Below are 12,708 nucleotides of genomic sequence, written 5' to 3'. Positions count from 1 at the left end.
AGGGAATGAGGATTCCTACAAGAACAGACAAGGGACAGTTGTCAGAAAACTACTGGGCAAGAATAAAAGTCATTCAAATTACTTCCCCTCTGTGTGAACTGCTCCAGTGTAGCTGTGGTTGCAGGAATACTGAGACCTTGAAACTTGACCCTGATACTTTTATTTTCCAGTATAAAAGTCACATGAAGCTTATACTGAAGTAAAAGACAGTTTAGTTTAGAGGAGAATTTATCAATTTCTCATTGAAGGTCTGAGTCGTAAAGAATTTTTAATAGGAAAACTTAAATTTCTATCATGAATATGACTTGTGTCTGGAGAGCTAAAAGTGAGTCCTGAGGAACGAGACAGAGCTCTGCTATTGGCTCTTTCCTTTTGAAGTGTTTGTTCCCATTTAAAATAACTGCAGCATTTTCTGTCTTCTTGGAACTTCCCAACAGGGCAACAGTAGAAGGCTTTCCCATGGTTTGGCCCATTATTGGAAACAACAAGCCGCTTAGACCTTCTGCCACACTTGCATAAGGGAGGTGTCATCTTCCCGCTCTCCCAAGGCTCTTGTAGGTTAACTGTGGATGTCAATACAGAGGAAAGAACTTTCCGGGAAGAAGTTCCTGGGGAGCACGTAGATGATGCAGACTTTTCATCATGAATAGTGAAGGTCTGCTTTTTGGCTCGTGGGAAAGCTGGGGGACTAGATGAATTCCTTTTAGTACCACCTAAAAGAAGAGGTTGTTTCCTCAAAACCGAAGGATGTGAGGCATTGGCATTAAGACTGTTGATGGTAAATGGTTTGTATTCGGGCAATTTAAAAGCAGAAGCATCTGAACTTGGATGTTTGGCTTCTTTTACATTATAGACTGTACTGTGAGGACTCTTATACACAATAGACTTAGGTGTCTCAAAGTTTTGAGGAGTTTCCTTGAGATCGTCAAAGTTTTCATAACTAAGGGTTTCTGGTTCTTCTAAAACTATTGATCTCTCTCCAGAATTAAATGAAGTCTCTACATTTGTGTTCCTAACATGAGGCACACAATCTTTATCTTGTTCAGCCTGAGATGCTGGCAGTAAAACTACATCTTCCCACTCAGTCAACATAGGTAAACAGTCAACAGTAGAACTCACTTCTCCATCAGAAACAACATTAACAGATGGAATGGTCGTAGACACAAGTACCAAGTTGGAGTTAAGTGCTGAGGACCTTGAAGTGTCATTCGGTGCAAACTGTTCACTTATTCTTTGATTCTGCATAAAGAGAGGTGGATTCAAGGTGGGAGAACACAGTTGTTTCACAGAAGTCGAGGGCTTAGAAGTGGAAGAAGTTAAGCCACATTTGATATTGTGAAGACCTGATTTGGACTTTAGCTGTAACTGGTCCTTTATAGAGGAATTCACACAAACTAAATTCATTTGAACATTTTCCTGGGTATTTACTGTACTTTTGGGCTCCTTTTGATGTACACTGGGACCCTGGATGCTAGTGTTGCAGGCAGATGTTTCTTCAGCTTGATCTGTGCCCAAATTTCTGACCAAAATCTTGGGATTCCTCTTAGTGAGAACCTATGATTCCACAGACAAATCCACTGCTTTAGAAACTGTATAATTCCTTCAGTAGACATTACATATGCCAAAAAAAGAGAGGGGAGGAGAATGCCACTGGTTTGAAATCAACATTCTAATGAACCTATGATTACTACCCTAGAGCTTAAAATAACACACTAACCTTGTTCAAGGACCTGGTAATTTTCATTAAGCAACCATCCCTGATCATTTTCCAAGCAAGAAGAGCAGTGTTCCGAGAATCATCTAAGCCTGAGGACATAAAATATCAAACACTGAATGTTGTAGAACTAACATAAGGAAATAATAAAAAACAAATCACATTTAACAGAAATTGGGGTACATTGTTAGTTTTGTAACCACCTACTGAATTAAAAAAAAATCATAAATCGGTCTGTGGGAAATTGTGACAGCATTACCATACACAAGGGCTTGTGTTTACACAGGTGAGAATTTGTTAGACAGCTTCTAAAAATGTGACCAGCATTCCGTACAAACCATTGTTTGTAAAAAAAAAAATAGTCGTGTTCAGTTCTTTTCACTAGTGCATCATATTATCTGGGCACTTGTGTCTCTATTTCATGTGCTTGTTATTTATTTACTTTTAAACCAACCAGAAGTACTACATGGTGATCTTTATCCAAATTCAAAAATGCTAGGCAGAGGCAGGCGGATCTCTGGGAATTTGAGGTCAGTATGGTCTACAAGAGTGAGCTGCAAAACAGCCAGGATGGTTACACAGAGAAACAGCGTCTCAAAAAACTGGGAAAAAAAAAAAAAAGCACTACCCCCTACATGAAACTAATATGAAAGATTTTGCAAAACTCAAATGACTTACAAAATGATTATCAGTTTATACGAACCAGAATGTTCTCGTCCTGAAAATTCTATTCCCACTTCCTGCAACGCACCATTTAGTCCTTTGGGTTTTCGCTTATAAAAAAGCTAATTAAACAAAAAAAGACATATTTTAAAATATAATGATTATAAAGGCTATGAAGTTATTCCCTACAGCTTTTAGTTCTATCAAATTTGGGATTTATTATTTATGTGAACATTCTGAAAGAAAAATACCTTATTGTAGAAATTCATACCAATAAGATAAAATACAACTACTTCTCAACAAAAACACAGTGAACATGCTCCCATCTTTGATCCTTACCTTATAAGTTGCTCTGAGATCAATCCAAGAATTCAGGAACCCGGGTTTTAGCAGCTGCTTTCTTCTACACTCATATTCTAGGCAAACCCCCAAGTCCCAGTCTGCATTAAGGGCATGAAAAGTCAGTGATGTCAGCGCGTTGCCATTTACAAGTAAAATATACAAGACAAGATGTAGGAGAGCAGTGAGATATAATTGCTATGCTAATAACTAATGCTCATATAGTCTATATTATTTTACATTTTATATAACGCACCATTAAGAAATTAAGTTGACTGTTTCAAAATAATATCTTCTGCGTGTGTGCAGGTGCGTAGGTGTGTGGGTGTGCTTGTGTGCTGGTGCAAGTGAGCAGGTGTGCAGATCAGAGGGCAGCCTCAGGCGATCACTCAAGTGCTACCCATCTTATTTTGAGACAGGGTTTCTTATTGGCCTGGAGAATCGAGATTTTAAAAATATGAATGAATTTACTTTTCTTGGCTAGTACCTATGTGGCCCTTGATTTTCTTCCCCAGGTCAATGAGGTTCTAGGTTAAGAAGACTAAACTGGAAATAAAGGACTACATAGTGGTAACGCTACTGCTCTTTTGGTAAGTGGGGCATATGTATATGTGGTATGTATGTGCCACATGTTCACAAGTGTGGGGGTGAAGGTGTATGTGGACCTGCATGTGTACATATATGAGGAGGTAAGGCGGCCATCAGCAATCAACTGTTTCCCACCTAATCTATTGAGGCAGAGTTCCTCACTGAGCCTCAGACTTGCTGTTTTAGCTCTCTGACTAGCCAGCTTGCTCTGGGGATTCCTTGTCTGAACCTATGTTCCTGAATTATAGATAGAACACTGTGCCCGTGTGGCTTCTATGTGGGTTCTGAGGATCCCAACTCTGGTCCTCATGATTGTGTAACAAGACTGGTATCTGCTGAGCCACCTCCTCAGCCTCAATGCTACCCACCGGGACTTATAATCATAACTCATGGTTTTACCTGACCAGGTAACAAAAGCACACAATTTTACTTCAGAAGGAGAAGGCTCCGAATCCCCAGGAGCAAAAATGATTTTCTTCTGCTGCTGAATCCTTTGAATCCATTTACAGAACTGAGATAAGCAAATCTTCAGAGGGACTCCTTCATCAACTTGAACCTGATTGGAGAGCCAAAAATCTGTTTTAACAAATGAACTTCTAAGCTACTGAGCATTTATTACAACTCTGTACTATGGGGGAACAGAACTAAGAGAGATTCTGACTGACAAACAGTTTACCTAGTACAAACATGCTGAGATTACAGGCGAGAAACACTGCAGTGACTTGAGAGAAACGAGGTTGATAACGCCAGAGTTTCACAGAAGTATACACTTTAAGTCCAGTCTCACAGAAATAAAAGACATTGAGTAATGTTACTCTGCAAAATAAACTGTTTCTCTGGAGCCCAAACCCTGGACTTCCCGCATACCAGGTGAGCCCCCTAACCAGAGCTACAACCCCTGACCTTTGTGTTTCTCTCATTATTCTGATATTTTCAAGATGCCATAAACATTCAGAGGGAACATTATTTCTCTTAACACTGAAAAAATTTAATCCCAAGTGTTACATAACTTTTATTTTTCTTTTTGAAACTTATTTCTGAACTTTTAAAATTTGCATCATACCTGCTTTATCCCTGTCAGTTCTGTGCAAAATTCAGAAAGAACTGGATGCTCCTGAGGCTGAACATAAGCATGGAACTCAGATTCAATCTCTCCAGTTGCCGTACTTAACAAAACTGCTGGAAATTCAACTATTGAAAGAATCATAGATTAATACCTAAATATATTGTATTTATTTATTGCTTGTTTATTTATTTATTGGGTCTCAATTTATAGTCCTGGCTGGTCTGGAATCAATATAGATCAGCGGTTCTCAATCTGTGGGTCGGAATTCCTTTCTGGATACCAAATATTTATATTATAATTCATAACAGTAGTAAAAGTAGTTATGAAGGAGCAACAAAACTAATTTTATGGCTGGAGTCACCACAACATGAGGAACTGTATTAAAAGGTCACAGCATTAAGAAGGTTGAAGAAGCACTAACCAAGCTGGCTTCAAACTCATAGACATGCCCCTCATCTCTGCCTCTGATTCTGGGGTTAAGGGTGTGTACCAGGACACCCAGCCTGAATATGCAAATCCTCCTAAGCATGCACTGCTTCAGAACATCACTAGTAAACAATCAATGACAGTAAAAGCTTCTTAGAGTAACCAAAGCAGTGAGAAACAAAGTTTTAAGAAAGCTAGGTCAAGGAATAAGTCAAAACCTCAAAGTTATGTGTCTGTTTGGTTTCACAACTAAATATGAAGACTACAAGAGTTAAAATGTACTCTGTTATTGCAAAGCCATTTTTCAGTTTCTATCCAGTCAAAGTTTTAAATATAATCCTAAAACAACTAGCTCCTTTGCATGATCACATTCAGGTATTTGGCATTTTATCCTTTTTTAGGCAACACAGTGTTTATATTAAACTACCAGCTTCCAGCATCCTGCTTTCTTATTGGCTCATTCATATCTAGGAACTTTAAGAAGACTCACTGAGCACTAGCTTCGGACACTGGCAGTCCAAACTTACTTATTTCAGGACTCCTGTGCTGTTTCCCATCTTTCCAGCATGTGGACTCAAAATCAATGACAATTAAGTAGTCATATACCTGTTCTGCAAAAGACCAAAGTGTTCTTAGTACACGTTCCAAGTTAAAGGTTTCCAAATGAAAACAAAACATGGGACTTACTGAATCTGCTTCTTCCTGGATTCTCACTTGCTGGGGCAACTGACTTTCTCCTAATTAATCCAAGCCGCCTAAAAATACAAAATCCAGTAAGAGAGCAATAAATTCATTTATACTCCAGTTAGAATCAGCTATCAAACTGAACTGAACAAATGGTAAAATTCTCATCAAGGTACTATAATTGGAGTTGGGTGTGGGGACACACACTTGTAAGCTCAGTGCTCAGCAGGCCAAGGCAGAAGCGAGTTTAAGAACAGGTTAGCATACACACCAAGTCCCTGTCTCAAACAGCAGCTGTGTAGACTTTACAAGATCGGGACTCTTGGCTAAGTGCCATCCTCTCTTGGATGTCCACGGGCTTCCAGTGACTATTGCCAAACACTCATTTTGTCTGTTCTTGTTTTATAGCAGCACTGAGGAACTCAAAGTTGTGCAAAGATGGTTAAAAACCTTTAGCTACTGCTGTACTTTTCAAGCCCTTGCTGTTCTAAAGCAATGATGACTCCTGTTCCTAAAGTTAAAAAATCTAGGTGAGAGCCGGGCGATGGTGGCGCACGCCTTTAATCCCAGCACTCGGGAGGCAGAGGCAGGCGGATCTCTGTGAGTTCGAGACCAGCCTGGTCTACAGAGCTAGTTCCAGGACAGGCTCCAAAGCCACAGAGAAACCCTGTCTCGAAAAACCAAAAAAAAAAAAAAAAATCTAGGTGAGGAAGTAAGATAACCAGAGTTTGACTAGAAGGCAATCTATGATGAAAGACCCCCAAATAGCAAGATACTGGATCCAAAGAAGAGGACTAACAGGGTTAACCATGGGCTCAGATGCAGGTGAGAAAAAAACGTGATGAGTACAGCTTTAACTAGCAGATAACTGGAGTTTTGGCTTTTTGAAAAAGACAAGATGTGATGTCAGTACAGAGTTCTGGGGGTTAAAAGCTGATATTTATTACTTCATCAGCAAATATTAAAAACTAAGGTGGTGACCTCTTTTAAACAAGTCTAGGCGGTAGATATCTCTGTATGTTATGCATGAGAAAACTAGGTAATTTGCTACTGATGGCCATAGTAGGTTAACCCTTGGTAGGGCTCTCCAACCCTGAAATCCATGCTATTCACTAACATCACATTGCTTTTTCTTTGTTTTGGATTTGGTTCTGTTGTTGTTTTGAGACAGTGTGGTTATAGGGCCTCGGGCCTGCCCCAACATTTCCTCACAGACCAGGCTAGCCTCGAACTTCCTTCGCTGGTATTGTAGGCGCGCGCTGTGTCGACAGAGCTCAGAGAGTGTCCAAAAATCCAGCGTCCGCTGTAATTCTTACAATAAAATTGGGCTAGGCAACTGGCTCGGACGCAGTGGGTGCATTGGCACCTGCCCGTGAACAATCTGCACAGCACAGTCCCATTCCAGGGGCTTCCCAGACCCGAAACGGCACGCCGCCCCAGAACCCGGCTCCTCGGGCTCCTCCAGCCTAGCGAGGATGGCGGCGTGGGGCCCGAGGCAGGCCTTTTTCAGACCCAGAAGAGCCGCCTGCGGATGACCGCCGCCAACCCTCCGTGGTGAAACCCCTAGCGTACCGTGCCAGCCGCTTGGTCGCCATGCCAGACCCTCTGCTCCTCAGAGTCCAACGGCCGGAAGTCGGCTGCCCCCACTTCCGGTCCGTTTAAACGCCGGCGCGCCCGAACGGCCCGAGTGTTGTGGTGGTGGCGGCGGCGGCTTTCAGCGGGCGGAGGGGCACGCCTGAGGGCGGCTCGGGACCTGGAGGGCGGGGACGGAGGTTTGGGAAGGGCGAGCAGCCTCGCTCCGCCCCCGACGCGCTTCAGGTAGCGTTTCCAACCCCTCGCTGAGGGAAATCTCTGCGCGGGCGAAGCGCGGTAAACGGGCCTGAGCTGCGTCGAGGGGAGAAAGTTGAGAACCGTCTCCTTCTCCCGCGCTCCGCCGGTGCCCTGGTCACCGCAGCTGCAGCCGATCTTTCCCTGCAGCCTGATGGAGCTAGAGACGGAGATGGAGACGGAGACGGGGACTGAGACGGAGACGATCCCCAGGAAGAGGAAGGGGGCCCCGAACTCGGCCCTGGCGACAGAGCCGGATCTTGAGGACAAGGAGCCTAAAGCCAAGGTGAGCAAAGGAGAGCCCGGCAGGAGGCCCAAGTCGTGTGCGGCTCCGAGTCCCGTGCCCCCGCCGTCTGTGGGGTCCCTGCAGAGGGATCCGGGCTGACCGACCCACTGACTTCCCCGAACCCCGTCTCTGGTCTGTAAAGAGGGATAACTTAGCAGCCAGCCGGGCGGTGGTGGCACTCAGCGGGCAGAGACAGGCGGGTCTCTGTGTTTTCGAGGCCAGCTTGGTCTACAGAACGAGTTCCAAGATAGCAAGGGCAGTTTCACAGAGAAACCCTGTCTCAGACAACAACAACAACAACAACCCCAAACTAATTTACTTTCCGCTACACAGAATATTTATTAAGATGTGTGTAACAGGAATGTTTCAGGAATATTCTTTCCACCTAAACAGAATTCTCTGCCTTTATACAATTTGCATTCTTGCTGGGCGTATTGATTGACGTTCCTAATATTTAGTAACCGCTAAATAAATAGCCGCCAATCGCCAGGTGTTTTTCATTCTTTGTCTTGTGCCCAAGGCAGTGTGACCTAGGCACGTGAGGTGTATCAAGGAATAAATAAAAATTACTGCCTTACTACAGCCTACATTCTAGTAAGGAGCCAGAACATTTGAGTTGTATGCTATGTTAGAAAGGAATTAGTGTCACCAATTCTTTTATTAAAATGGAATAATTACGACTTACCAGATTAGCCATAAAAAAGAAATACAAGAATATTGACAATTCCACCTAAAACTTAAAAAATTTATAGAAAAGTTGCAAAGCAGTACTAAAAGCTGCCCTAGCCAACAGTGGAATGTAGTTGCCGGCCCATATGGGGCTGCATTTTTCCCATTTGGGTGTTTTTATTTCCTCTGTGCCCTACATAATCACAACACAGCCATCAAAATAAGGAAATTAACATGAATGTATTGCTGCCACTTAATTCTCAGAGCCCATCCAAGTTTCTTTAAAAAGATTGATTAAGCTTTTTAGCATGTGGTCCAGTGTAGAATTATGTTAACTTTTTAATATCTTTCTTCTTCAACTCCAATAGTCTTTTGACATTCGTGACTTTATCTATCTATCTATCTATCTATCTATCTATCTATCTATCTATCTATCTATTTATTTATGTTTTTCGAGACAGGGTTTCTCTGTGGTTTTGGAGCCTGTCCTGGAACTAGCTCTTATAGACCAGGCTGGCCTCGAACTCACAGAGATCCGCCTGCCTCTGCCTCCCGAGTGCTGGGATTAAAGGTGTGCGCCACCACCGCCCGGCATGACTTTATTTTCTTTTGAGGAATTCTGGATCAATTATTTTGTAGAATGTCCCTAGAGTGTTTGTCTCTTTGTTGATGGAACTGAGGTCAGACATCTTTGCAGAACTAGCACAGAAGTGATAGTCTTCTCTTGCAGTTGGCATATGATGTTTTCACCAGTCCCTTGATTACTTAACATAGTAAGATGGTGTCTGCCAACCTGTCTAAAACGCCCTTCGTAATTCTGTAGAGAATTCTTAAGTCACTTCAGTTTATCAGTATGAATTCACAGATAATCTATTCATTGAGCCATCATTTGTTAATTAATTAATTTATTTTGGTGCTGGGTATCGAATCTAGAACCTTGAGCACAATAGACAAGTACTCTATACCTGAACTGCACACACACACACACACACACACACACACACACACACACACCCACACCTGCTCTTTCTTTCTGAGCCTGTTTCACTAAGTTGTCAAGCTCAACTTTCAAGTTGTCCTGTGGCCCAGTAGGTCTTGAACTTGTGGTTTTCATGCCTCCTCAGTAACTGAGATTACTGTTCTATACTACCAGACTTTATTATTTATTTTTTAAATTATTATTTTCAAAATTATTTTATGTCTATTGGGGCTTTGCATGCATGTCTGTACTATGTGTGTGCTTGATGCCGGAGGAGGCCAGCAGAGGGCGACGGATCGTCTAAAACTGGAGTTATAGCTGCTTGTGTGTCACTAGATGGATGCAAGGATGAAGGGGGTCCTCAGGAAGAGCAGCCGTTGCTCTGAACTGCTGAGCCATCTCCCCCTCTGGCTATGTGTTCTGATTCTCTGAATAGCCAAGATTTGATCATTAACTTGCTTTTGAGTTATGACATGACTGTATCACTCTGAGTAGGTCATTGCTTTCAGGCTAGAAGGGGTATCTGCTTTTTCTGTCCCAGGTCCCTGGAATCAGCCTGGTTCTTAGTGGAGAATGGCTTTTTAAATTTGTTTGTTTTTGTTTTTGTTGTTTCTCTGTGTAACAGTCCTAGTTGTCCTGGAACTAGCTCTGTAGACCAGGCTGGCCTCAAACGCATATTCTTTTGCCTCTGCCTTCTGAGTGCTGGGATTAAAGATGTGCACCATCACCACCCGGTTGGCATTTGCATATTTTAAATGGTGGTATCGTAGGTGATTTTATGCTAGTAGGATGCCAGTAGTCCCAAAAGGTCATGTTAATGGGTATGCTTGTGTGTTGTAAATATATACAAACATGCATTTACAACTAGTTTCCTGAATTCACATTAAATGCATGCTTTCCAGTCAACTTATTTCTAGTCAAAGCTCTTTGTAGTTCCTCCTTTTTCATATCTGCAGCTTCCTTTTCTGATAGAAATACAACTATTATCTCCAATGTTTAACCCTTAATCACTATCACCACCTCCTGTTCACCACATCTTTGCCCTGCTCGGTTCCAGATCAAATACGTTTGAAGAGCTCACATTATTGTAACAGGCTCTGCAAGCATCCCTATTAGATAGGTGCTTATGATTCAGGCCCTAGCCAGTACAACCATGAAGAAATTAGTAGTTAATATCTGATATTTATTAAGTACTTAAGGTGTGTTGGTGGCTAGCACTGATATAACACTCTAAACCAATGGTTCTAACCTGGGGGGTCAAATGACCCTCTCACGGGGGTCGTCTAAGACTATCTGCATATCAGATATTTACATTATGATGCATAATAGTAGCAAAATTACAGTTATGAAGTAGCAATGAAATAATTTTATGGTTGTAGGTGACCACAACACGAGGAGGTGTATTAAAGGGTCACAACATTAGAAAGGTTGAGAACCACTGTGCTAAACCCTAGGGCAAATACACTCTTGATCCTATGTATTTGACCCTTGTAGTGTTAGAATTACCTGTCATATTTTTCCGTAATAAAATAGAGTTCTTAAAAGCATGAATTGTATTATAATCTTACTATTTTTAGCACACAGGCATGTATAATACACAAACTCTATACCAATTGGTACATATGTACCAATGTCTATAAAATATTCTACTAATGACATCATACCACAAGTGGCTCTTTTAGACCTTATTTTCAATTAATTAGAGCAATCCTTGTACTTGTATATATATATATTAAAGTATCAGAAACTTGAATAATTGCCTTTTTGCCAATGATGAGTATTACAGTGTGCTGTATTCTAATTTTTCTTTACAGAAAGCTCGCTTATCTTCCATTTTATTTGCTGAAAATGATGTAATAACCCCTAAACAGCTGTGTGAGTTGCTGAAGTATGCAGTTCTGGGTAAATCCACTCCTGAACCCAGGTATGAGATAAACTGTGCATAGGCCAGAGGTTTCAAACTGGTTTGTAGATTATTGATATTTGTTAACCATACATCATATTCATTTTTAATTAAGTAACAGCTGTCAATAATTATTTGGGAATTTCTGTATAAAAATTCAGGTTGGTGATTTCTTCAAAGAACTTAAAAATCTGGTAACCATCTCTGTTCTCCTAACAGTCAACATATTTGTCAAGGCTGAAGGTGTATATACTCTATTGTCCCATCTGGCATACTTATCATTCATTATATATCTGTCTGGCTGTATAGATACTGTAGTTTGCTTTTCCTGATATGAACTCGATAGGAATCACATTACTTACTGTTTTTTTATTATAAAGTAATGCTATCTTAATAATTCTGGTTAGTCTTTTCTTTCTTTTATAAAGAACAAAGAGATGATATTATTTGAATGCTGTCAGTGATATGAATGACTTATGAAAATTATATTTCTTATGCCTGTCTTAGTTAGGGTTTCTGTTGCTATAATGAAAAACCATGACCAAGGTAACTTGGGGAGGAAGAGTTTATTTGGCTTACACTTCCATATCATAGTACATCACTGAATGAAGTCAGAATAGGAATTCAAATGTCAGGGTCCAGTGCCAGCCTGGACCCTAAATAATTTCTCCGGACCAGAGGGGAGGTGTGGGAATAATTGAGACAACTCACATGGCTTTATTGGGAGGGAGATTTTCAGTGATCCCTCATGAAATTTTGAGTTCACATCCTGAAAATTTCTCTGCATTTATTTTCCAAACAGCCTTATATCCCAAAACATAAATGAGGGGGGAAATTCATTAGCATTCTGTTTCCTAGGTCACCAGATGGTAAATGGTTATGGTCATGTCCACATCTACCTATGCCTGCTCTGTCACACCTTCCTGCTCTGTATGCCAGCCCTGTCATGTAGGCCGAATTAACATCTCTTTTAGGCATCCTCCAAATTACAAAGAAGGAGCAGAACAACAACCTGACCCTTTGTTAGGGATGGCGACAGGCTAGGTGAGGACCTCCTGTGTAGCAGGTGCGAACTGCGGCCTGAGATTTTGGTTGCCATAACATGTAGAAATATGGTCCTACACTCAAACAAGTCAGGAACCTGGAGGCAGGAGCTGATGAAGAGGTTATGGAGGGGTGCTGCTTATTGGCTTGCTCATCATGGCTTGCTCAGCCTGCTTTCTTATAGAATTCAAGATTCCCAGCTCAAGGATGGCACCACCTACAATGGGCTGGGCCCTCCTCCATTAATCACTAATTAAGAAAATGCTTATAGAGGATCTTAGGGAGGTGTTTTCTTAATTGAGGTTCCCTCCTTTCAGATTACTCTAGTTTGTGTCAAGTTGACATAAAACTATCCAGCACAATATTTATCAAGAGATTAGCACACATTTCTCTGAGGCAGGTTGTTATAAATTGTCTAGATTTTTTTAGAGCCATCTTCTTTGTCATGAAATACTGCCATCTGGCAGGGTCTAGTGGCACATCTCAGCACTCAGGAGGCTGAGGCAGACAGATATCTGAG

The 12,708-nt window shown here is 41.5% G+C and overlaps 2 protein-coding genes across 3 annotated transcripts in view; one reads left to right on the top strand and one right to left on the bottom strand.

The window, feature by feature from the left end:
- Window positions 1-177: 177 nt before the first annotated feature.
- Eri2 (ERI1 exoribonuclease family member 2) lies at window positions 178-7,138 on the bottom strand. 2 transcript variants are annotated; one of them, XM_005351166.2, is made up of 9 exons: window positions 7,053-7,138; window positions 5,484-5,551; window positions 5,324-5,407; window positions 4,368-4,495; window positions 3,704-3,860; window positions 2,717-2,817; window positions 2,418-2,499; window positions 1,718-1,806; window positions 178-1,554 (listed from the first exon to the last, which is right to left on the bottom strand). In XM_005351166.2, exons 1-9 carry the CDS (start codon window positions 7,073-7,075, stop codon window positions 232-234), a joined length of 2,055 nt encoding a protein of 684 aa, XP_005351223.1. In that variant the 5' UTR covers window positions 7,076-7,138; the 3' UTR covers window positions 178-231. The 2 variants fall into 2 exon arrangements, with proteins under 2 accessions (XP_005351223.1, XP_026637101.1); XM_026781300.1 differs by lacking the exon at window positions 7,053-7,138 and having other exon boundaries at window positions 5,324-5,402; window positions 5,484-5,507.
- A 12-nt stretch (window positions 7,139-7,150) lies between these two features.
- Window positions 7,151-12,708, top strand: part of Rexo5 (RNA exonuclease 5) — a 54,663-nt gene continuing 49,105 nt past the window's right edge. The window contains exons 1-2 of the mRNA XM_013347718.2: window positions 7,151-7,593; window positions 11,056-11,165. Coding sequence (XP_013203172.2) covers window positions 7,462-7,593; window positions 11,056-11,165 — 242 coding nt within the window. The 5' untranslated portion in view covers window positions 7,151-7,461. The remainder of the gene's footprint in view (window positions 7,594-11,055; window positions 11,166-12,708) is intronic.

This window comes from Microtus ochrogaster, chromosome 8, assembly GCF_000317375.1.
Source record: "Microtus ochrogaster isolate Prairie Vole_2 chromosome 8, MicOch1.0, whole genome shotgun sequence".
Lineage (NCBI taxonomy): Eukaryota > Metazoa > Chordata > Mammalia > Rodentia > Cricetidae > Microtus > Microtus ochrogaster.
Note: the sequence above shows the minus strand (reverse complement) of the source record. Positions and strands in the feature narration are given on the sequence as shown.

Coding starts and splice junctions, on each gene's coding strand:
- Eri2 (XM_005351166.2), bottom strand. CDS start 7,075: ATGGCGACCAAGCGGCTGGCACG. Junction 3,861..4,367: donor AACTGACAGGGATAAAGCAG/GTATGATGCAAA, acceptor CTCTCCAATCAG/GTTCAAGTTGATGAAGGAGT. Junction 2,500..2,716: donor ATCTCAGAGCAACTTATAAG/GTAAGGATCAAA, acceptor TTGTTTAATTAG/CTTTTTTATAAGCGAAAACC.